Below are 22,732 nucleotides of genomic sequence, written 5' to 3' on the forward strand. Positions count from 1 at the left end.
TAGTAACATCTTATTAATCATATAAAAGTATATAACTAAATAATTTGGAAATTAATATAGAAAACACAAACGAATGTGTAAATTAATTATATATACAATGAGAATATCAACGGATCCACCGATATCAACTACCCCCAAAAAATTTATTATTAGATGAATAAAAGTAAATTAACTATAATAAAATCACAAATCAATAATTATTTACAAATTTTAGAAAATTAGAGAGAATTAACACATTTACAAAACAATTACACCATAAAAGCACAATTTCATTACAAAAATCCAAAATTTTCTAAATTAAGACATAAATTGACAAAGGGGCCGATTTTTTTTTATTAAATTTAACTCACAATCCAATTCAATTATAAAGAAAAGTCCAAAAAAAATAAAATGTCAAGCCCAACCTCAGATACATTACAATAGCCGAAAATAAAGGCCCAAACGATTTTTAAACAAAAGCAACACTTAGTTACTCATACTTAGTTCTAAAACGTTATTAACTCAAAAATATATAATGCTTCTGTCAAACAATTTGTGCCGCCACAAGTGTGACATCTTTTCTTGGGATGGAGTGAGTATTAATAAAAATTTAGTTAAGAAACTTATATTCCAACATATGAATATCAGTTAAAGATAAACGTCTTTCATGAAAAGGTGGCATTTCTAAATGCATTTATAAAATATTGATATTTAAAAGAAAGAGTGATTAAAAATCCTCATGTCAATTTAAAATTGACGAAACAAATTTATTCTGATTCAAATACATGAATTATGTTCGCCATAAATAATAGGACTTCCAATTGATCCACCCACATCGACTACAAAAAAATAAATAATTATTAGTACGACCGAAATAAATAAAATATAATTCAAATTTAAATTTATGTAAAATAAAACAAAAATAGAAATATATTTTACAATAATAAAATAATTAATCTTTGAATTTAATTCTAATTATATTAGAATTAGAATATCCAAACAATCCAAAAAAGTAAAATACTACAGTATATAAGAGCAATAGCCCAAAGAAACAATACTCATGGCCCAAACGTCATATACACAAAATGGCCCACAACTCTAATCCAATTACTGAATAATTAAAACAATTACACTTTGCAGCAGATTAAATTAATGAGAGATTACAGCTAATTAAATTAATCGTACTTAGGAATTTCTAAGCTTGATTATTACAACATATAAATACAGTTTTTCACCATTTCTTCTCTCCTCAGCATCGCCGACACACACAAACCCTAGAAATTCGAAGACTCCGCGATCTTCAGCTCCGGCGACTGAATCGCCGCCATCAACAGACGTAAACTGCGACATCAGACCACAACGGACTGAATCGCGATGTCTCCTTGCCAAAACTGCGTCGTCTCACCACAAACTCTAAAGCTTCTACCCTACTCCGCCGATTTTTAGCGGCGACAACCAAAGCGCCGACATCGCCGGCACAAAACCTAGCCAGCATAGTCTTATCCACGCTGCCTGCGCAAACTCTTGCCGACACAGGCTTATCCACGTCCAACAGAAGCTATTCAATTTAACCGACGACAGTATAGAATCGCAAACCCCAGCCCCAATTCAAGGCGTTCAGAAGTTATTCGGTTAGATCGAAGACGGTTTTGATTTAAGGTAAAATCAAAACAAATTTCTTTTTTCTCCAATCCTCGAAATTTACTTATACTCCAACATCTTTCATGTACTATTATTTTATACAAACTGAATGTCACTGAACGTGTTGTTCTAAGTTTTTAGTACCATTAGGTTTTTAAATACTACTTACATTTCAGTCTTAAAGGTAATAACCTATAAAATATTTTAATTTGTATCTGCAACATGTTTATTTTAATTAACTCATAAAGTTTACTCTCTTATTCTGCATAGGAAGAGAAAGACATTTAAGTAGTACAAAAAGACTAAATATGGTGTTTTGTGTTCAAGGTAATTTAGTAATTACTCAACATTAGAATAGTAATTTAATATATATGCAATACTTCAATACTAATAAACAACAATCTGATTTTTCTGAGCACAAAAACACTAAAACTGAAGCTATGCATTAAAGGTAATTCAAAAATTTCTTGAATTGCATACTTTGCTAATATTTGTGATAATGTGATCATTTTGGTGCTAAAATCAGTTGCACGAATTTGCAACTGATTTTTAGAATCAAATATAAAAATACAAAAAATACTGAAACAACTTAGAATCAAAAAATACTGAAACAATTTTGGTGCTAAAAAATACAAAAATTTACAACTTAGAATCAAATATAAAATGTCTTAAGATATATACCTAATTTACTGAAACAACATCAGAAACACTTTCCTAATAGATTGGTAGCCTCTCGGTCCCAAAGAATGATTCTTCCGTAGCTTTGAAAAGTTTTCCTAAAGGGTCTTACATGAAACATGCAAAATAGGAATTTACAGTCAGTCACTTTAAAACTTCCTGTTTTAGCAACCATGGTAAGCCTCTATTGGTAACTGGTAGTCTTATTTCTGAGATTGTTTGCCCTCACAAAAATCCTAATGAAGAAAATCACTCCTTCCCTAAGTAGAAAACCAACTTTCTAGCATGAATTCTTTGGAGATGATGCTTGGAACCTGGTGCCCTGTAAACAAAAATAAAAAAAAAAACTTCCAAGAATGAATACGTCTTTTTTATATTAAACTGATCTTTTAAAGGCCCCTGTTTCATTTAGATAGTTTACTATAATACTGATTTTCTGAAATTAGTAAACTTACCATACGATCATGGTAATGAAAGGTGCCATTACTTCAGTTGGTGCTTTCTGCCAAAAAAAATATTCAAAATCACTCAATTGTTTAATGCATATGCAGTATTTGAAGCAATTAATGTTTTGTGCAGGTGATGATATGAATCAGCAAGTAACATTGCTGCCAAAAAAAGGAAAAAACAACTTTCATAGAACTATTGACTAAGTTATTGCTTTCAATGTTAAGATACTGAATGCTACTTGAATTTTTATTGCAGGGAATCATCTTAATGAACATAAAAAGAACAAAGATTGCATACAAACTAAAATATGAGGTCAGTGAATATTTACAGGAACTGAAAATTCAAATTCATATTGAATCGACATGCAGCTAAATACTGAAAGTAACAAATAATTTCACATTTTAACTGCAGGGACAAACTGTGCAAAAATGACATGTGATATGCATTCATGCAAAACGTGAGTTCTAATAAATTCTTACTCCTCCAATGGCAAGGATATGAAAAGTACTGAAGTGTTGCACAATATCTTGTTTCATGCAAGCCTGATACATAGAGAAAACAAAAAAAAAGATAGATATGTTAACTTTGCAGTTAACTATTATTGTATCTTGCATGTTTGAGGACCAAAATTTATGTTTTTATATGGGATGAAGAACATCCATTAAAGTGGGATAAAGAGTCTCAGTAATAATAAGGTAAAGAAGCTAAGCCAAGATCAATATTCAGTTGTAAATGATTTTAGAAGAATAATAAATGAGTATTCGAAACTGAAATTTAACATCAAAAAGCAAGAACAGAACAGGAAAGAATCACTTAGCTGAAACATGGAGAAAACAAAAACAAAAGATTGATATGTTAAGGCTGCTAACTTTTCTTGTATCTTGCAGGTTTGAGAAGAAAATTTAACAAACATAGAACGGAAAACATCCACTACAGAGGATCAAGAGTGTGTTTCAAAACGCATAATACAATAAGGTGTAAAGAGTCTGAAGCTAAGATCAATAAACAGTTGCACGATTCAGTTCATATGAATGTTGGCAATGTAATAAATAAATATTCAACAATGCTACTTTTTGAATATTGCAGCTTTGAAAGGAAGCCACTAAAAATCATGAAATGAAGAAGATTTATTCGAAGCAGATGAAAAGAGAACAAATTTGGGAAGAAAGAAATGTGGAGGTAAAAAGGCTGAACTACCTAATATTTCATTTGCTTGTTTCAGTTGATAGTAATTTTGGAAGGATAATCAGTAGGTTTTATAGAGGAAAAAACGTGGGAGGTGGGCCTGTTGTGTACTCCAAAAGTATGCATGTTCCCCATAAAAACATAATCATAGAAAGGACCTTCCAAATACCACAATAAAAAAGAATCTGAAATTAATTATCATTCATGAAATATATTATTATGATTAGTAAAATATTAAATATGTATTATATAAAAGGTTTAGTAAATCTTAGAATAAATAGAGTTTAGTATAGTCTGTCAGTTGGAAACCGATTACATTTAATATATAGAATTTATTACAACCACCTGGAAACATAATATTACGGTTAGTAAAGTATAAATGAAATAGTTTATTAGCTGAAGTAAATCTTAGTATACATCTTAATAAACAGAGTATTATTATTACAGAGAAAAAAGAAAAAGATGAGATGGCAAGTATGAGAGGCAACAAAGCCTACTCCTACTGATTCTGAACTCAGTTTTTAAAAAGAGGTATGTAATTCTTGCTTTTTAATTGTTTTTACTTTAATACTATGATTGCTACACATTCTATCATCTATGATTAATACAAAAATATTAATCATATGCTTACTACAATTCTACACATTCTTTCTATTTAATCTATGAATATAAAGTATGTTCACAAATAGGTTAGGAACTTAGCCCTAATGGGTGCACATTAATTTCTATAACTGCTTATCATTTCATGATCTAGAATACTATTCATAGAATACTAAAGTTTATTATTACTGACTTTTAAACTTATAATCTAGATTTTAAATATAGAACCTAACACATTTTTTAACTTTGTTCAATGAGACCTTGCATTGGAATCTGATAAAGTAATTGCTATTGATTTGCATGAATGACTTTTGTAGTCTTTTGTTCTCCATTTAATAACCTGTCCCCCCCCCCCCCATTTTTTATGTTATAAATATGTGATTTTATTATCTAACTATTCATATCACAGGTATTAATTGCATTGGTAGAAAATGTGAATCTCTCTCAGTATTTTTTTAAATTTTAAATTGAATCAAAATTCTGTCAATTATTAAAGTATATACGAATTCTTCATATTTCTCTGGGTCGACATCCATCAAAATAAATTCTTCTTTAGAGTTTTGCAAAGATGCTTGGTTCAAAAAATGAGATTTCTTCGTCCTATTGTTCAGGTTCTAAATGTATGCAGACTAATATTTTGTTTTTATGTTTGTTCAGGTATTTATTGCATTGGAATCTGGAGTAAATATGTATCTCAATCCCTTTTCAAAAATGAATATATAGTTTATCTGATATCTCTATATTTGTAATAGAATAGGTTTAAGTGCACATACCAATAAAAGTATAGATAAAAAACGGAAAAAAAAACAAAATAACAAACCTTGGAACCATAAATTGCTTTCAGATTTCGTGTAAAAACAGTAACAAACGTACGTGAAAGAAGCCAAGTAATAAAAACAAAAATACACAGAACCTCATTTCCCCGCCAAAAACAGTGACAGGTGGCAGTTCAAAAAACTGTCACTTTATATATTGATAGATTTCTGAAATTTCACGGACGTTTTGCAAATTGTACTAAAGTTAAACTCCTTCCATCCATCATTAGAGTTTCATTTCTCTTCAACACGAGTTTTAAGAAAAGCTAATTAAAAAAAGTAGGTGAAAAAAATTTAGTGGAATATGAGTTTCACTTGTATATATTAGTTTTAAATATGATAAATATGATGTGAGTTGAATGAATTAGTGGAGTGTGAGGCCTTATTACTATTTTTAATAAAAATGAACGTGGACTCTTGTTCGTAGATGGATTTAAATAGGAAAATGAGAGTACGAGACTCCTATTTACGGACGGAGGGAGTAATTTATTTTGCAGGAAAAGTTGTGATATTAACAAGAAGTTAACCAAAAACTATAATTTAAATAACAATTTTTACTTTTATGAAAATATTATTTTATTTGCGACAATATATTTGATATACATATGCTCAAATGGAAATCGTTCTTGAGAATTTGAATTTCAACATCAAATAAATATCTTTATTGTACCGATACATTCGAATTCAAAGTAACACGGAAAATCTATTGTGACACGTATATTAAACGTACCGATAAAATAATATACAAATTATATAATGGTAAATTGGTAATAAAATAGAGGAGCTATAAGCTGAGAATTAAGATTATCTAGACGTAAAATGATGAACAGAGAAAATTGAAAACTGGACTTTACGACAAACAGTAAGATGATGATGGGTAATAAGTGATGACTCATAAATGTAAATGAGATAAGCAGATAATATCAAAAAAGCGACTGTGGAAATGTTACGCAATAGCATCCACAATGGTACATAGGCTAGCAATAGGCTAGCCATTCTCTCTCCTGCCACGTCAGCAACACTAGAAAATCCACCTGCCACATCAGATTTAGGCCAGCCATATGCCAGCCGCAATAAAAATAATTCAAAATATACTACATTTACGGAATTAAAATTACGATTAAATTACGGAATTAAATTTACGAGAAATATACGGGAAAATTCATTAATTGCATTTAAAAAAGGTACATAGATAAAAAAAAATTACATTTAAAAAGGTACATAATAAAGAAAAAAAACTATCGCCGTGCAATCCTCCGTGCCCACAACTCTTCAATTATATCCTTTTGGAGTTGAATATGAGCATCCACTTGGCGCATGTTGGCAAATTCCTTGAGGCGGCCGGCTTCATCGAGAGGTACCCCCTGTCGTACACTAGGGGTGGCCGTTCCGTGGCTTGGACCGGCTTCATCGTCATTGACCCAACTAGTCAGTTGTACGCCTTCGTCTTCGACAATCATGTTGTGCAGGATAATGCAGGCGTACATTATCTGGGAAACGCATCCGACATCCCACAAACGCGTTGGACCCTTAATTGCCGCCCATCGAGACTATAGCACACCAAATGCGCGCTCCACGTCCTTGCATGCCGACTCATGTCGTTCCGCAAAGTAGGCCTTCTTGTCATCACTTGTTTGTCTGATCGTCTTCACAAAGACCGGCCACCGAGGGTATATCCCATCCGCCAAGTAGTAGCCCATATCATGCCAGTTGCCGTTGGCCACAAATGAGACGGTTGGACCGACGCCCTGACACTTCTCGTTGAAGAGGGGAGACGAGTTCAGGACGTTGAGGTCGTTGTTCGACCCGGCTACCCCAAAATACGCATGCCAGATCCACTGCCGGTAATCAGCTACGACCTCGAGGTTTATCGTGGGATTCTTTGACTTGTAGCCGGTCGTGTAGGCCCCCTTCCAGGCAGTCGGACAATTCTTCCACTCCCAATGCATACAATCTATGCTGCCTAACATCCCGGGGAACCCATGCTTCTCCCCGTGCATCTGCATCAAATTCTGACAATCTTCGGGAGTAGGGCTTCGAAGGTACTGCTCACCGAAAACGCTTATCACGCCCCCACAGAAATCCTTCAGACATTTCAGGGCTGTCGACTCACCGATGTGGAGGTACTCATCCCACATGTCTGCCGCGCCTCCGTAGGCCAACTGCCTGATTGCCGCCGTGCACTTTTGAATAGGGGTGTGGCCGGGTCTGCCAGCCGCATCGTGCCTGAAGCGGAAACACAGATATTGACGCTCTAATGCCCCAACGATGCGCATAAACAACTCCCTGCGCATTCTAAAACGCCGCCAGAACATGTTGGCGGGAGATGTGCAGCTACGTGATCCCGATCAATCATTGCTCGGCGGTGGACAACTCGTGGAGGGCGAGGTATCGCCTGCTGTTCCACCCTACGCATGTACCGCTCCATCTCACGGTTCATGTAGGCATTCATAGCCTCGTTCATCCTCCGTTCGTACTCCTCAGCATCCCCACCACTACCACCACTACCACCACCGCTACCACCCGCGTTACTCATCGCGCGATGATGCTCTTGTACAGAAAGTTAGAGAGAGAGAAAACTCGTTAGAACAAGTGGTGCAAATGAAAATGAAACGAAAATCGCGTTTATATAGATTTGTAAAAAAAAAAAACAAAAAAAAACAAAAATCGGCGCTGGCCGATCGGCTAGCGCATCGGCCAGTGCCCACCAATCGGCCAGCCCACGCCGATCGGCTCGCCGGTTAGCCGCTTGCCGCCTCAAATGGTTCGGCTAGCCGATCGGCCAGTGCGAAGAATCGACTAGCCGGTCGCTAGCCGACCATTGCGGATGCTGTAATGATAATTAATAGGTTCAATGAAATGACCTGGCTTTTCTTAACATACAATTTCTTTACCTTTATCCGCTAAATAATAGAACGGTACACTGCTTAGAAAAATGAGCTATTCTAACACTTACAATATGATACTTCATAAAAGATGTCAATATATATATCCTATCCAATTATCGCATCAAGGTTTCCTGACATTTATAATATCTATTATTGCATATTGCTGCATTTTATGTCAAAAGAGGATTCACTTAATGACAATTTTATTACGTGTTATATGATTATTGTTAAAATTCTAATATCTTGTTACACATCGGCTTGGTGATGATCCTATCTCTTCTATATAAGTATGGATAATCCTCCCCCTTATGAGGCCTTTTAAGGGGTGAGTGACCCATTTCTAATATGGTATCAGAGCAGGGCCCAAGTCGATGATGGATTTATTCTCTTTATCTCTTCTGTTGCCTACCCACGTGATGGAAGTCCGATGTGTCATTCCGGCCCACACGTGAGGGGGCGTGTTAAAATTCTAATATCTTGTCCCACATCGGCTTGGTGATGATCCTAGCTTTTCTATATAAGTGTGGATAACCCTCCCCCTTATGAGGCCTTTTAAGGGGTGAGTGGCCCATTTCTAATATGGTATCAGAGCAGGCCCAAGTCGATGATGGTTTATCTCTTTATCTCTTCTCTTGCCTACCCACGTGATGGAAGTCCGATGCGTCATTCTGGCCCACACGTGAGGGGGCGTGTTAAAACTCTAATATCTTATCCCACATCGGCTTGGTGATGATCCTAGCTTCTCTATATAAGTGTGGATAACCCTCCCCCTTATGAGGCCTTTTAAGGGGTGATTGGCCCATTTCTAATAATTATAATGACAGGGGAGTGATCAATTGCTAACTAATTAGCAATTCTAAACTAAGACTAAATCTTAACCATTAGATTAGAAGATCTAGTGGTTGAAATAATGCCACATGAATTATATTTTTAATTAAGAAAATTAATAAATAAAATTAGAGGGTATTAATGTCAATTCACTCTCATTAAAATCATCTTAAAAACTTTAAATTTATGTAACTCTCTCAATTTAAATTATTTTTTCGCAAAAAATATATTAAATTAAAGATAATTTTATAAGGATTCCAACGAGATCTCAATTGCATATGTTCCGACAACGTTCGGATGATGAAATTTGATATTTTTTGTTTTAGTTTTCGTAAATGTTGATAACCTGATTTTTATCAACAAATACATAAAAAAATCTCAATAAAACCATGTAAAAATCTCAATAAATATGTGTTGATATTTTCTTGTACTAGTGTTGATATTCTTATGTGATATTGTTGATATTTGTAATACACTATGTTGATATAAAAAAATATTCACGAAAATTATCATATGATAACATAATGAAGATATTACCCTGTCACGACCACAACTCCCTAGTGCTAGTGAGCGTAGCTATTTCGCGACTAAACAATTCTCAGTAATCAAGGGACAACAATAAAAATGATGGAATCACTTAAATCAATAGTATCAAAGGCATATGGGTACATAGTCAAAACGTGTTCAGAGTATCAAGACTAAGTTCATAGCTTTCTAGCACATAACTCTAGATTTCAGCGGAAGAGTCCAAGACAAAATAGCACGTATGAAGACATGCTACTTTGGGCTACCTAACTACTTATTTAAAAAGCTTGTCCCAACACCTTCGCCTGCTCGTCCACGTTCAACCTGCACATTTGAAAATAACATGCAAGGCTGAGTATTTGATATACTCAGTGGGCACATTGCCAAAAATAGTTCTATCTTTAATTGTCAATGCCACAGTTAAGTGATCACGGGGTTTTACTTAAAAGTCCCGAGTCACTAAATACTTTTCCTTTAGTAAAGATTTTGATTGCGCAATCACATAACATGGATATACCATATCTGAAACTGATGTGAACCGGGAATGTGGCCACATTCCACGACGGTCACTGGACCGGCCAACTCCTTTGTTAGCTCACGATCCCCTTATGTGTACACTAGTCCGAGTAGGGTTTGCGGCCCTACTGGGACCCGAATTCGATTTAACTTAAATTGGCATAGCCAAGCAGATAGGTAATCATAAAACAAAACATGGCATGACAATATACTTGAGCAAAGATTCACATTTTCATACTGAAATCACGTTTTGAAAGAATGCCCACCTCAAAAGCTAAAGCTCCTTCCGAAATTTCCTTAACTTGGTCTTAGATGACGTTCGAAGACGTCCCTTTAGGAAATAAAATGATACTTAATTAGATTTTTGAGATATCCATTAAGCTTAAACATGAATGCATCCTAAGTGCGTGATCATTTTATTCTTAAAAAAAAATTTCTAGAAGAGTTCTAGAATTCTTGAATATTAATTAAATCAGTAGATTTAATTAAATTGGAAAATTATTCGCTTAACTAGAGGGTGCTACCTCCTATGCCATTTATTTAAGTACTAAGAAAAATTTAGGCTCGAGGTCTATTCATCGTTAGTGTATCATAATTAATCATTTGAGCACCCATACTAAAATCCGGGACAATTAGACTTATCCTCGTGGAAAATAATTGGCGGACTATAAATTACTAAATTCATAACCTAGGAGAGTTCATGATTTAATTAGATTCCTCATACCTACTTTAATTTAATTAGTGGCCCAAATTAATACTTACACCACTAGCCCATCTCATTGATTAAAAATATTAGGAGGCCCAACTAATAAAATAGAAAGAAGAAGCCCAACCACTAAAACTAATGAGGCCCAAATACTACTCCCCCCTTATCCATCGGCCTCTCTCTCTCTCATCCTTCATCTTCCCCAAAACAACACAAGCCCTAATCCAACCTCCCTCATCTCTCTCGGTGGTATCGCCGCCTCACCCGGTCGCCGCCATCTCGTCGTCAACGCCGCCACCCGCCGCCGCCGCCTTGCGGCCGCCGCTCGTCGCTGGTGTCGCACCGTCGGAGAAGGAGAGGGAGCATCGCCTCTCTCTCTCTCTGTGCACCCACAGCTCTGCTCCGCCAGCGCCGCCGGCCCTCCGTCGAGCTGCGTTTCCCCTCATCGCTATCGCAACCATCATCGTCTGGATGCGCCGCCGAGGCAGCCACAGCCACGGCGATTCGACGCTGGGATCGGGCTCTGCAAATGGCCATCCTGCCGTTGCTTGGTGTACGCGATACCGTCTTCACCTCAGGAGCTGGAGCTTGCCGTGGAGTCCCCGCGGCTGCCCTCATGGCCTCGCCGTCACCGGCGGTCTCCGAGGATCCCCTCGGCCCTAAAGCTACGTTCTTATACTCCCTTCTATGTATTTTGTTGAGATTTGGACAGTAGTTATGTTGGTGGCCTTTTTTTTTTATTATTGTGACTTGAGTTTGTGAGTTTTGAGCTAATGTTTAGCTCACTGCAATGAGCTTGATCTTTAGGCTAGAGTATTGATCTTGAAATGGTTATAATGTGCCACTGTGGTGGGGCTTTTAACATTTGAAGGCAGTTGCAACAACATGTGAGTTTCTATGCTGTGAAAACTACTTAAGCTGTTGATTTTTGATGTAAAGGCAGTAGCTTATTGCTTCTGGTTCTAGTGTTTCTACATGATGACATGAAAGATTGATTAAGAAAAAGGATGGGGTGTATTACCTCTTGAAACCCCAGCTGCTTGAATTTTCAGCTCTTAGAACTCAAGCTCTCCTACTCTCAATCTTGTTATGTTGCTGGAAGTTTGAATTATGCGGAAGGGAGTTCATAAGTGTGGTGGAGGGGCTTTTTATAGGCTGATTTTGTGTACCTTAGGGAAATTAAATGGGCTGTCAAAGCTCTTTGTTCTCATGCTGCAGATGGCACCTTTAATTCATTTCATTTGTCTCTTTCTTGAAGCCTAAGTACTACCTTCATTAGGTTATTTGTTTGATGTGCAGGGGAGCAGGTGGCTGCTCGGGTTGGACTGATTTGGTGCAGCTGGAGGGCGACGGTTTGGGTCAGTTGAATGGCAAGGAGTCGGTCAAGGATAAGTTGCCACTCCAAAAGAGGCAAGCCTCCAATTTTTGGCAGCATTGAGAGGTAAACTCTACTTGTTTTATCTCAGTTTGTCCCTCCTTAATTTATTGTTTAGTACACAGATTTTGCAGCCTTGTACTCCTTAGTTTTAAGAACTTTTGTTTTCTCATTGCAGCTCTCGGTTGAGGTGGGGAGGTGCAGGAGTATGCTTGCTATTTTTAGTACAACTTGTGTTCACTTTTGCAAGGTATTGTCGTCTCATTTCCTAGAATTTCCTCTTACTTGGCAGATTTTCACATTTGTTATATGAGGTTTTGTTAACTTTTGTCATTGTCTCAATTTCTTTTCGGGTAGAGCAAGACTTGGCTGCTGTATTGCTCCCGGCCCAGCCCGCTATCCTCGGGCTGACGGGCTTCTCGGGAACGGGCCGCGGTTCGGGCCTAAAGGAAGAAAACCGAAGGGCTTGTTTGAAAGCTCACATCCCGATCTTTTACTCCATGTAACTCATTGGAAAGCTAGTTTGATAGCTTGTGTATGTAGAAGGATATTCGAACTTCTTTAGTCCGAAGTGTATCTTTAGTCTGTTCTAATTTGCTCGCTCATCCTTATTTTTATTTCTATCTACTTGTAACGAAAATAATAAAAGAAAGAATTAGTTTCAATAAAGGCTCGCGTTCCATTTATTTAAATGAAAGGAGAGGACGTTACTTCTCTAGTTCCACATTATTATATTGAACACAAATAATTATAAACTGGCGCGGGTATTACAACTTTTGTTGATATTTTGTCTACTATTTATTGAGATTCGTAAGATTTAATCTCATCCACTCATTTTAAAATCTAAGGATGGAGATTTGGTCTTGATTTTGGATTAGGGTGCTATAAGCATTAGAATATGACCCTATAATGCTAAATATTAAACTTTTAGATATAAATTTAAATAGATAATAGAAATCAAAATATGATCTGGTTTTTAAATTAAATATTGGTTCGTATATATATTCTTAATATACTAGTAGTAAACTATTGAATAATACAGGTAGTGATAAAATGCAAACTTATATATTGTACAAACTTAAAACTCCTCTACACAGTTTCAACACAGTTTCAATACAATATCAACGCAGTGTAAAATTTCAAAATTTTAATATCAACACAGTATCAGCACAATATCAACACAACATCAATCATTGACTACCGTTGAAATTCTGTTGACATTTTCCTGTTGATGCTTTTCTATGATCTATTGACATTTTTCAATGGTTCAGATCATAGATTTGAGTTTGTACAATATTTAGAGTTTTTATTTGATCACATCCCTGAATAATACTCCATTGAGTAAAGCTAAAAGATTTATTATACTATTAATTCCCAGTCAAAATTCCAATTCTCGCTCCTTTCTTCCTCTAAGTCCTATCACTCTGTTCACTCTGCCCCAATTAATTCCACTCTCCAACCGCCCCATTCTTCCACAGTCACGACTACTCACTCCCCTGTGTAAAATGGCGGACGGCACTGGTCCTTAGCTGGTTCCGTCAGTGACAATCGTCTCTTCCCCTGTATCACCTCACCAAATTGTCAAAGTTACAGTACAAAATAATCTTGATCACTTGTCTTTCTCATCCCTGCGGTTCTATCATTCTTGACATCGGCCAATCTATTAGAGTCCAAAAGAATCCAATCTCTCTCTTCTTGTGTGCTTTATCTCGGCCGAAGGGTTTTCGTGCCGCCACGACAGTGTTGTGCTTTGTCTTCTCTTTCAGGTATCATCTTCCCTTGATCCTAAATCCCTCCAAAAAAATCCTAGCTTGCCAATTAAATTTTGTTTCAGTAGCTTTATTTTATAAGAATTTCTATGATAATTATTTTTGTCCTACAACCTTTTATCGGATGCGTGTTTCTCAATCACAATCAACCGATTATTGTATAATCATAAATATAGTGTAGTTGAATGGTTGATCTAGGTACAATAAAGCTTGATTTTAATTATGACATTTTGTTTAGTTTGATATTGATCAAGAAGAATGAATATCTACTATCATCTTTTAAATTTGATTTATTTCAATATCATTGTTAGTACGAGTTCTTGCTATTATGTTTAAGTTGTAATAGTAGTAATCTTTTAGATTTTGTTTATCCTTTTGTTATTCAATATTCTTTTTAGCCAAAGATTTTAATTTGCAGAGTCTATCAGTTAGGACTAACTCTTTGTAATTTTGTATAAATACCTCCATTAGATTTTGTGAACAATGTAAAATAAAATAGAATAATGTAAAATAGACTCTTCTCTACATTATAATTCTCAGTATTACTTTACCATCTGCATTTATAGTATAATTTTTTTTTCAAAATAAATGCAGAAAATGAAATGACTTTACTACCGTGGAATGAAGAGAATATATATACTCTATTCCATTCGCCCAAAAATAAGTCTTATTTTTTCATTACTAAATTCACATTTCATTTTTAGTAATTTATTTCATTAATATTCACACATTTTCTTAATTCAGAATACATTTTTTTTTTATCATTACTAATACTACTATGTCAACAGAACTTATCCTCCACACACAATATTTTCGAAAATAGATGAAATTATAGATACTTAAAATTAAATCAGAAACAGAATTAGATTAAATTCTAAATATTTAAAATTAAATCTAACTTATAAAATTTGTATGACTTCTTATAATATAAAGAGTAGTATAAATTTTATGTGATAAAATGTTATTACTTATTTTAGTGACAATTTGCTTTTTATACGTATATATGGCGGGAAATAATAAAATTTATCTTTTTCCTATACTAACAATACATTTTTTCTTTGCTCATGCATATCAAATTATGCTATAGTCCGAAATTAAACATAAAAAAATAATTAGTCAACTAAGATGTGATTATTGGATGATCAAAATTTGCTAAGTGCACACTTTTTGTTATTTTTAGTATATATTTTGATATTTTTTAGTATATAATTTCATGTTTTTTAATTTTTTATAATAGTTTGTCATTTATTTTGTGTTTTTTATAAATTTTATTTTATAATAGTAATATTTCACGCAATAGTATTATTATAAAAAATAATAAAATCTATACTACTAAAAGGGAGAGTTGGATGGAAAGTCAATATTGCCCTTTTTGGAAGGAAAATATAAAGCTATATTGTTTACCCTTTTGGTCATTTAGAGAAATGATAACCATTGGATAGAAAATTGGTCCAATTAAATGATAGCTTCCCAATCAAGATTTGGAACAATTATAATAGTATGTATTTTTAAAATTAAATTTACTTTAATTCAATAACTGATTTATTAAATATTTTTTATAATCCTTTATATATTAAAATTATCGTATGCAATATTAAAACTAAATTTATTATTTATATTTAATATTAAAGATATATAGTATGTAAATATATTTATATTTAAATTTAGTGTACATAATTACAGAATAAGATGAAATTATATATATTTAAAATTAAATCTAACTTATAAAGTTTGTATAACTTCTTAATATAAATAGTAGTGTAAATTGTCACATTATTCAAAACAACCAAGATGCATAAAATATTATCGTTATTTTAAGTAACAATTTACTTTTTATACGCATATGTAGCATGAAGTAAGAAATTTATTCTTACTAATTTTAAAAATTCATTTAGTCCTAGGTCATGTATATCAAGTTATGCTATGGTATGAAGTTAAATAGAAGAAATAAATAATCAACTAAAGTGTGATTATTGGATAATACAACATTTTTAACTTGACTTCTCAAAGAAGTTTTAAATTTTTATGATTTAATTTATTCATATATTTAATGTGGATATGTTTAATATTCCAGAAAATTTTCAATTAATTTTTTTTAACTAAACTATTAAATTTTGATTTACTTTTTATTAGGATTAATGACTACCATATCCCTATCAATAAATATTTTTACTCACACATATTTTCTTTATTTGTATATCTTATTCTAATTAAGTCATATTCTTTGAACATAGTTACACATCTTCTTTTTGTCATTAATTTTTATTGTTTTTACTCCATTTAAATTATAAATTAAAATTGTATAGATATTTCATTCATTAGAGAGTAGTAAATTCTTCATTTAGAGTTAAAAAAAATAAATACATTTTTGTTTTTTTAAATCTTTATATTGAATAGAATTTATATTTTTTATATATTTATTATATTTTGTATTCATTATTTGAAAATCTATGCACAGGTGTTAATACTAGTTTTCTTAAAATGTGTCACCACAAATAAAGAACCTTGCTCGTAGTCTCTCAAAAGTGTTAGCGAGCCTTATTGGAGAAATTTAATAAGCTTGTGTGAAGAATAGATAGATTCTTAATAACGCTTAAATTATTTAAGCTATGCAACTTTCCTTGAATAGGGAACATCTTTTTAAGTCCACAAACTTTGCCAAAGTATTATTTTAGATCCGTAAACTTTGAAAATATCATTTTAGGTCCATCAACTATGGGTTAATATCATTTGAGGTATTTTAAATTTTTTTAGATGAAAATGCCCTTAAGACCTTCAAAGGTCAATTTGGACAATTATTTTGCCAATCATCTTGCGTTAGAGAAATAGAATCCAACAATTTTTAACGGCAAATTTTTATATTTAAAATCAATTTAGATGTTAATTGAACTCCATTTTGAAATTCATCTCCGAATGACAATCCAACTTAATAGCTATCTAATTTCAAAACAAATAAACTAAATATAATTCACTCATCACCTATAGCAAGTTATTAAAATGCAGTTTAGATTGAAAAAATAAAATAAAGTATCAAGTCTCAATTCATTGTCATTAAATAATTACTCATCTAATAATTGAAAAACTAACACATATTTTTTACGGTAAATTTTAATTATATTTAAATTCAATTTGGATGGTAAGTGAATTAAATACTAGTAAAAAAATTGTTGGACTCTATATCTTTGACGCAAGATGAGTAGCGAAAGAATTGTCCAAATTGCCTTTTGAAGGCCTTAAGGGCATTTTCGTCCGGAAAAAGTTCAAAATACCTCAAATGATATTAACTTGTAGTTCATGGACCTAAAATGATATTTTCAAAGTTCACGGACCTAAAATGATACTGTAACACCCCACTTTTTCGAACCCTAATTTTCGAGACATAAATTTTTTTGCATTAAATGCTTTTAATGCTATGAAGAATGTGGATTTAATGATGAGTGGTTTATTGCATGATTCTTTGTGACCTAATTGCAATTTGGAGTTGAGTTTGAGTTGAATAGTCAAACTTATTGATTATGTGACATGGCTTTGAATAGTCAATATTGTGGAAAATATGACGTGACCGTTGAAAGGTCAATCTGTTGTGAATATGAGGTGGAATTAAAAATGGTGGATTTTGTGACGTAATTATATGAATAGTTTGATGCGGGGTGAAATAATATTGTGGTGAATTATTCCTAAGGGATGAGTGAGATTAAATAGGAGCACCATTATTTAATTGGAATTTTCGACTACTTCTATTTATTGGAGAGGAATTCTATTTTTCGTGGATTTAATTATTCGCTTGGGATATTTATCCAAATTAAATCCAAAGTCCGATCATTCCTTATTTTCTCCATAGAATTTTCGACCCCTATGCTTATTCCAAGGAGATTTTCAAAAATCTCCTATTTATGGGAGAAGAGATTATTTTATTATATTATTTGATCCCTTATTTATTCTCTTCCATTAATAAATATAAATATTCTAGCATATGTTACCATATCTAAGGAGATCTTGCCATATTCTATTTAAATTAGGATTTGAATTTAAGTCCTGGCATAAAATCGCCTACTCCATATATATTTGGGAGGATTATTATTTTTATTCTGCTTCGTGATATTTTATTCTACTCCGTGAAATATCCAAATAAAATCATATGCTAATAAATAGCATAAAAATTTGAAACCCCCTTATTTCTCACCAATATTATAGTCAATCTCCTCCCATATCTCCTCAAATATTTTTATTTATTTAAGTATGAGATTATATCTTGCACTGTATAAATAAGAGACAAAACCCTAACCCTAGATCACAAAATACACGCCTCCCACTCCCCCAACTCATGCCTCCCCTCTCTTCCACTCTATCTCAATTTTCTTCTACTTTTCTCCAAGATTTCTTCATCTTTTGAGAAGAATTGAAGTTGAAACTCAAGAATTTTTGAAGAATCAAGGCTATTACTTTGTTCTACCGTTCGTTCTATCAAGAAAATGTATTTTTACATCAATCTTTTCTCATCTAACCAATTAATCAGTGTTCTTGAACCTTCATGCATATAGATCGAGTGAAAAGGGGAAACCAATGGATGAATGAGATTGATACACTTTTTATTAGCACTAAATAAAACTGCAAGTATACAGAGCATATATAGTATAGCTAAAGGTTAGTACCGGATATCGAACACGGGGAAGACGAACACAAAGTGTCTATCCTCTACTAAGACTCAAATACTATCTGGAAAAACGATTGGGTTTTGAAAACTTTTGAAAAACTAAAAACAATAGAAAGCATAGACCAACTAAAAAGCGAATAAAACACAGAGAAAGACGATAGAGATAAGGGAATCCCAGGGATGTGTGTTCACAGTTATGGTTATACAAAATTCCAACTACAATACCCTAGCATAGTTTATACTTTGAAAGGACGAGTCACCTAGCTTATGCTCATGCGATACAAACGTTGATTACAAGATTAGGGTTGTCAATCCTAACACGTAACTCCAAAAAGCTCCTAAGACCCTTGAAAAGTCCTCACTCTCAATTAACAGTGCCGTTTTAAGGGAAGCTAACTGTAGTGTCTACTAAGTGAATCTAGCTCGCTAGAACTCTGTCACAGTTATGAAGCAAGTTATATTAAATCATACACGATTGTCACTCAATCATGCAGCATCAAAACTACTTAGGGAAGAAACAAAGTTAAAACAAAACGGATATTAGATAGAAAAAGGAATTTGTATAACCAAAGTCGTTACTAACACATCCCTAGAATCCTATGAGTTTAGTTACACATAATTGAATAAGCTAAAAACATAAATTGAAGGGAAGACAATTTGAACATAAAACTAAAGCAAATAAAACCCGTGGGTTGAATCCTTGTCGTTCTTGATGTTCTTGAAATCCTTCTCCAACTCCTTGCACCAATGAAGTACTCTAGGTCTTGATCTCTATGAAGTATTTTGCAAGTAGAAGTTCTCTAATTTTGATGAAGCTTGAGGTCTTATTTATAGGGGAAAGCCATGCCTTGTTGTAGAAGGAAAAAAATCTCCAAAATATGGTAAAACTGGGTGCATTTCTAGGGCTTCTCGGATTCGCCGCCTTTCTCCGGCGGGCCGCCGCACCTTGGCCGGCGGTCGCCGCGTTGGAGTCCAGAGAGTCTGTTCCCTCGGCGGCGGACCGCCACACATCTTCCGGCGGTCGCCGGATGAGACTTCTCTTCCAAGCATATTTTTCCGAGGCGGACCGCTGCATTGATCTGCCCGCCGGGCGCCGGCGGTCGCCGCACACATCCGCGGCGGATGCCGGTCGCCGTCTGACTCCAGATTCCCAAACTTGGCGTTTTGGCTCCCTTTTTCGGCTCAATTATGCAAATTTCTCACAAAACACGTCAAAATACCAAAATAGACAAAATATGCATATAATGGATGCGTAAAGTGACTTTGACAAAAAAAACGGACCAAATAATGGCCTTAAAACAGTGCAAAATCCGAGCGTATCAACTCCCCCAAACTTACATTTTTGTTTGTCCACGAACAAAATAATAAAGACACAAAATAGACGCACGGAATGCACAAGGACTAGACGTCATAATTGCCTCAAAAGATGAAAGAATAGATTAACGCAATTAAATCAAGCAAGGCTTATTAGTGCACTTTCATTACTAACTCGTGGAACACCTTGAATTCAAGCCCTCACATGTGGCAAACTTCCAAAGATGGGAAGTGTTCTCTCACTCTCGAAGTGTATGAAGGTAATGTGTATATAAGCACTCAAATTATGCATCATGCAAAGTTTACCATAGGCTTGCTCAAAGTCTAATCCCTCCTCTACTAAATGTGATTAAGCTTCAAAAGTCCGAAAGGTCTTTATCTTTGGTTGTAATGTAGGCTCTTTGGTAGCTGAGGAATATTTGGCTAAAAAGTAACTTAAAAATAAAAATATCCCAAGTAGAGTAAAGATAACTCCATTTTTCTAAACCCAAGACACTTTTAACACTTTATTTATTTCTCCTTCAACTCATTTTCCAATCCTTTGATTTTCTTTCTATATTTTTTTTCAACCTTTCACAATTTTTTTTTTCTTTTTTTTTTTCTTACACATCCTTTCTTTTTTTTTTTCTAAGACCAAGCACATGTTTGCATTCTTTCTCATTTTCACAACTTGTACTTTCTTTACATTAAGCACACTACTTTTATACTTTCCCCTTATCTCTCCAATTCCTTTACAAATAAGATAGCAAAAACTAACCCAAGGAATTGTCCCCATTATTCTGGCTTCCAAAGAAAAGGCTTAAAGGCTCAAACTTGGCTCCAAAGGGAAAAATTTTGAAATTTTGAGAGGGTCAAAATTTTGGATAAAAGTAGGCTAAGAAAAGATGGCCAAACATCTTCCTAAATCAACTTAAACACTATGTAAACTTAGGCAAGACTAGGAGCAAGTTCTAGAAACATATACATGCATGCAAATAAATCACACAAGAATAAATTTAAGGCTCAAATCCAAACAAGGTATAAAGCATGATTCAAGGCGAACAAGCAATTCACTAATTATGCACCTTTTCACCAAACCATCTAATCAAAACGTTAAGTCACCCTTAAACATTAGATGGAATGTAATATCATCGGCAACTCGATCTAAAGTGTGTCCCTAAGCATGCGTGTTTCTAAGTTCTTCATGTTAAGTTCACGACATGGATTCAAGAAAACATTTTTTAGAACACAAAATTCACCTACGGGGTTATTGAAAACAAAAACAAAAACTTAAAGCAAAAAGAAAAATCCTAAACTCACGGTCAACCACTTCATCCCCCCAAACTTATTTACAACAAAGTGTAAAATAAGTTTGCAGAGTTGGTAGGGACGTGAGTGAACTACTGAAAAAAAAACGTACCTTGAAAATTCTCGCGTTGAGGCTTGACCGGGCGAAAGTTGAACTTTGGAAAAATCGCGCTGGAGAAATACACCCAGGCGGCGTCCCGCCGCAGCATGTCCGGCGGTCGCCGCGTGTCAACAGAATGTTCCAGCGAGCAGGTGGCGGACCGCCGCGGAGAAATCAGAGCCTGCGAAAAAATTTTCAATGCACAAAATTAAACTAAAACAAAAAAATACTTAACTTAAAGCAAAAATTGTCAAAAACAAGGTTTAGTTGCCTCCCAACAAGCGCTTATTTTTCGTCTTTAGCTTAACGTTCTTTGAAGCTCATGAGTTATCCCCCATCATGAGGATTCCTTTGGAGTGCCTTCGTACCAACAATCTTAGTCTCTGCCAGCGCAAATGGAACCAACTTGTTGAAAACTTTCTTCCACCATTTGAATTTTCCATTCGAGGATTTGATTACGTAGATTTCGGGGTCATCTTGAGGTGGAGTCTTCTTCCTCTTCTTTCTCTTGGGCTTTTCCTGCAAGGTAGGCTTAGTAGGATTAGGCTCGCCCTTTTTAGGAGCTTGAGGTAAAGTGTTAACAATGAAAATAGTAGGGTTAGAAAGATCTTCCCCTCCAAATGGATCATAAGGCTTAGACAAATCGGTCACCATGACCTCCCTGCAATCATGCTCCATCTTAGCTTGTTTCGCCTCTTCATACTTAAACATCGCGCTTTCGATGTTGTAGGTCGACTTTCCTCCATGGTCACTTATTGTGATTTCTCCTCTACCTACATCTATAAGAGCTTTGCATGTGGCTAGAAAATTTCTGCCTAAAATCAGAGGAACTTGTTTATCAACTTTCATGTCTAAAACAAAGAAATCGGCAGGGAATATGGAGTCATCAACCTTTACTAACACATCCTCAATTACCCCCACCGCATTTATCGCAGTGTTATCGGCCATCCTTAAGCAGGTATCTGTGGATTTGAGCGGCCCAATGTTGAGCTTCTCGTAGTACTCCAATGGCATTATGTTGACGCTAGCTCCAAGATCACAAAGAGCCTTGTCTACCTTGCCATTTCCAATGGAACAACGAATGATGAATTGGCCAGGGTCCCTCTGCTTGACAGTCCTTTGCTTTTGGATGATATCACTACAGTGAAGAGGTAGCTTTAGATCAGATTTCTGGAGCTTTTGCTTTTTCATCACCGCTTCTCTCAAGAGCTTGGCATACCTAGGTATTTCGTGCAATGCATCAACAAGAGGGAGGTTAGTATGACACTTACAAAACATATTTAAGAATTGTCGGAATTGCTCTTCAAGCTTGAACGGCTTCCTCGGCTGGAAGGGGAGTACAATCCCATTGTGTCGCACGAGTTCCTTCTTGGCAGACGCCTCTGCCTCTTCTTCAGTGGCGGGCCGCTGCGGGGTTTGCGG

At 34.7% G+C, this 22,732-nt stretch overlaps 1 protein-coding gene and 2 long non-coding RNA genes across 5 annotated transcripts; 2 read left to right on the forward strand and 1 right to left on the reverse strand.

Moving 5' to 3' along the window:
- The first annotated feature begins 1,212 nt into the window (after window positions 1-1,212).
- LOC125190934 (uncharacterized) lies at window positions 1,213-5,367 on the forward strand. Of its 3 annotated transcripts, none has more exons than XR_016130243.1 (7): window positions 1,213-1,638; window positions 2,878-3,060; window positions 3,160-3,205; window positions 3,636-3,723; window positions 3,835-3,927; window positions 4,381-4,464; window positions 5,191-5,367. It is a non-coding gene; the product is annotated as an uncharacterized LOC125190934 (long non-coding RNA). The 3 variants fall into 3 exon arrangements; XR_007171001.2 differs by having other exon boundaries at window positions 1,214-1,638; window positions 3,004-3,060; window positions 5,191-5,267; XR_016130244.1 differs by lacking the exon at window positions 4,381-4,464.
- Window positions 5,368-11,010: 5,643 nt separating this feature from the next.
- LOC148926379 (uncharacterized) lies at window positions 11,011-12,791 on the forward strand. The gene is made up of 3 exons (XR_016130550.1): window positions 11,011-12,252; window positions 12,365-12,436; window positions 12,544-12,791. It is a non-coding gene; the product is annotated as an uncharacterized LOC148926379 (long non-coding RNA).
- An 8,647-nt stretch (window positions 12,792-21,438) lies between these two features.
- Window positions 21,439-22,501, reverse strand: LOC148926380 (uncharacterized). Its single transcript, XM_089059109.1, has 2 exons — window positions 21,862-22,501; window positions 21,439-21,491 (listed from the first exon to the last, which is right to left on the reverse strand). Exons 1-2 carry the CDS (start codon window positions 22,499-22,501, stop codon window positions 21,439-21,441), a joined length of 693 nt encoding a protein of 230 aa, XP_088915235.1.
- Between the last annotated feature and the right edge of the window lie 231 nt (window positions 22,502-22,732).

The sequence above is a fragment of the Salvia hispanica genome, chromosome 5 (genome assembly GCF_029641045.1).
Source record: "Salvia hispanica isolate PSC_SH4W2 chromosome 5, Shi_PSC_v1, whole genome shotgun sequence".
NCBI classification, from domain to species: Eukaryota; Viridiplantae; Streptophyta; class Magnoliopsida; order Lamiales; family Lamiaceae; genus Salvia; species Salvia hispanica.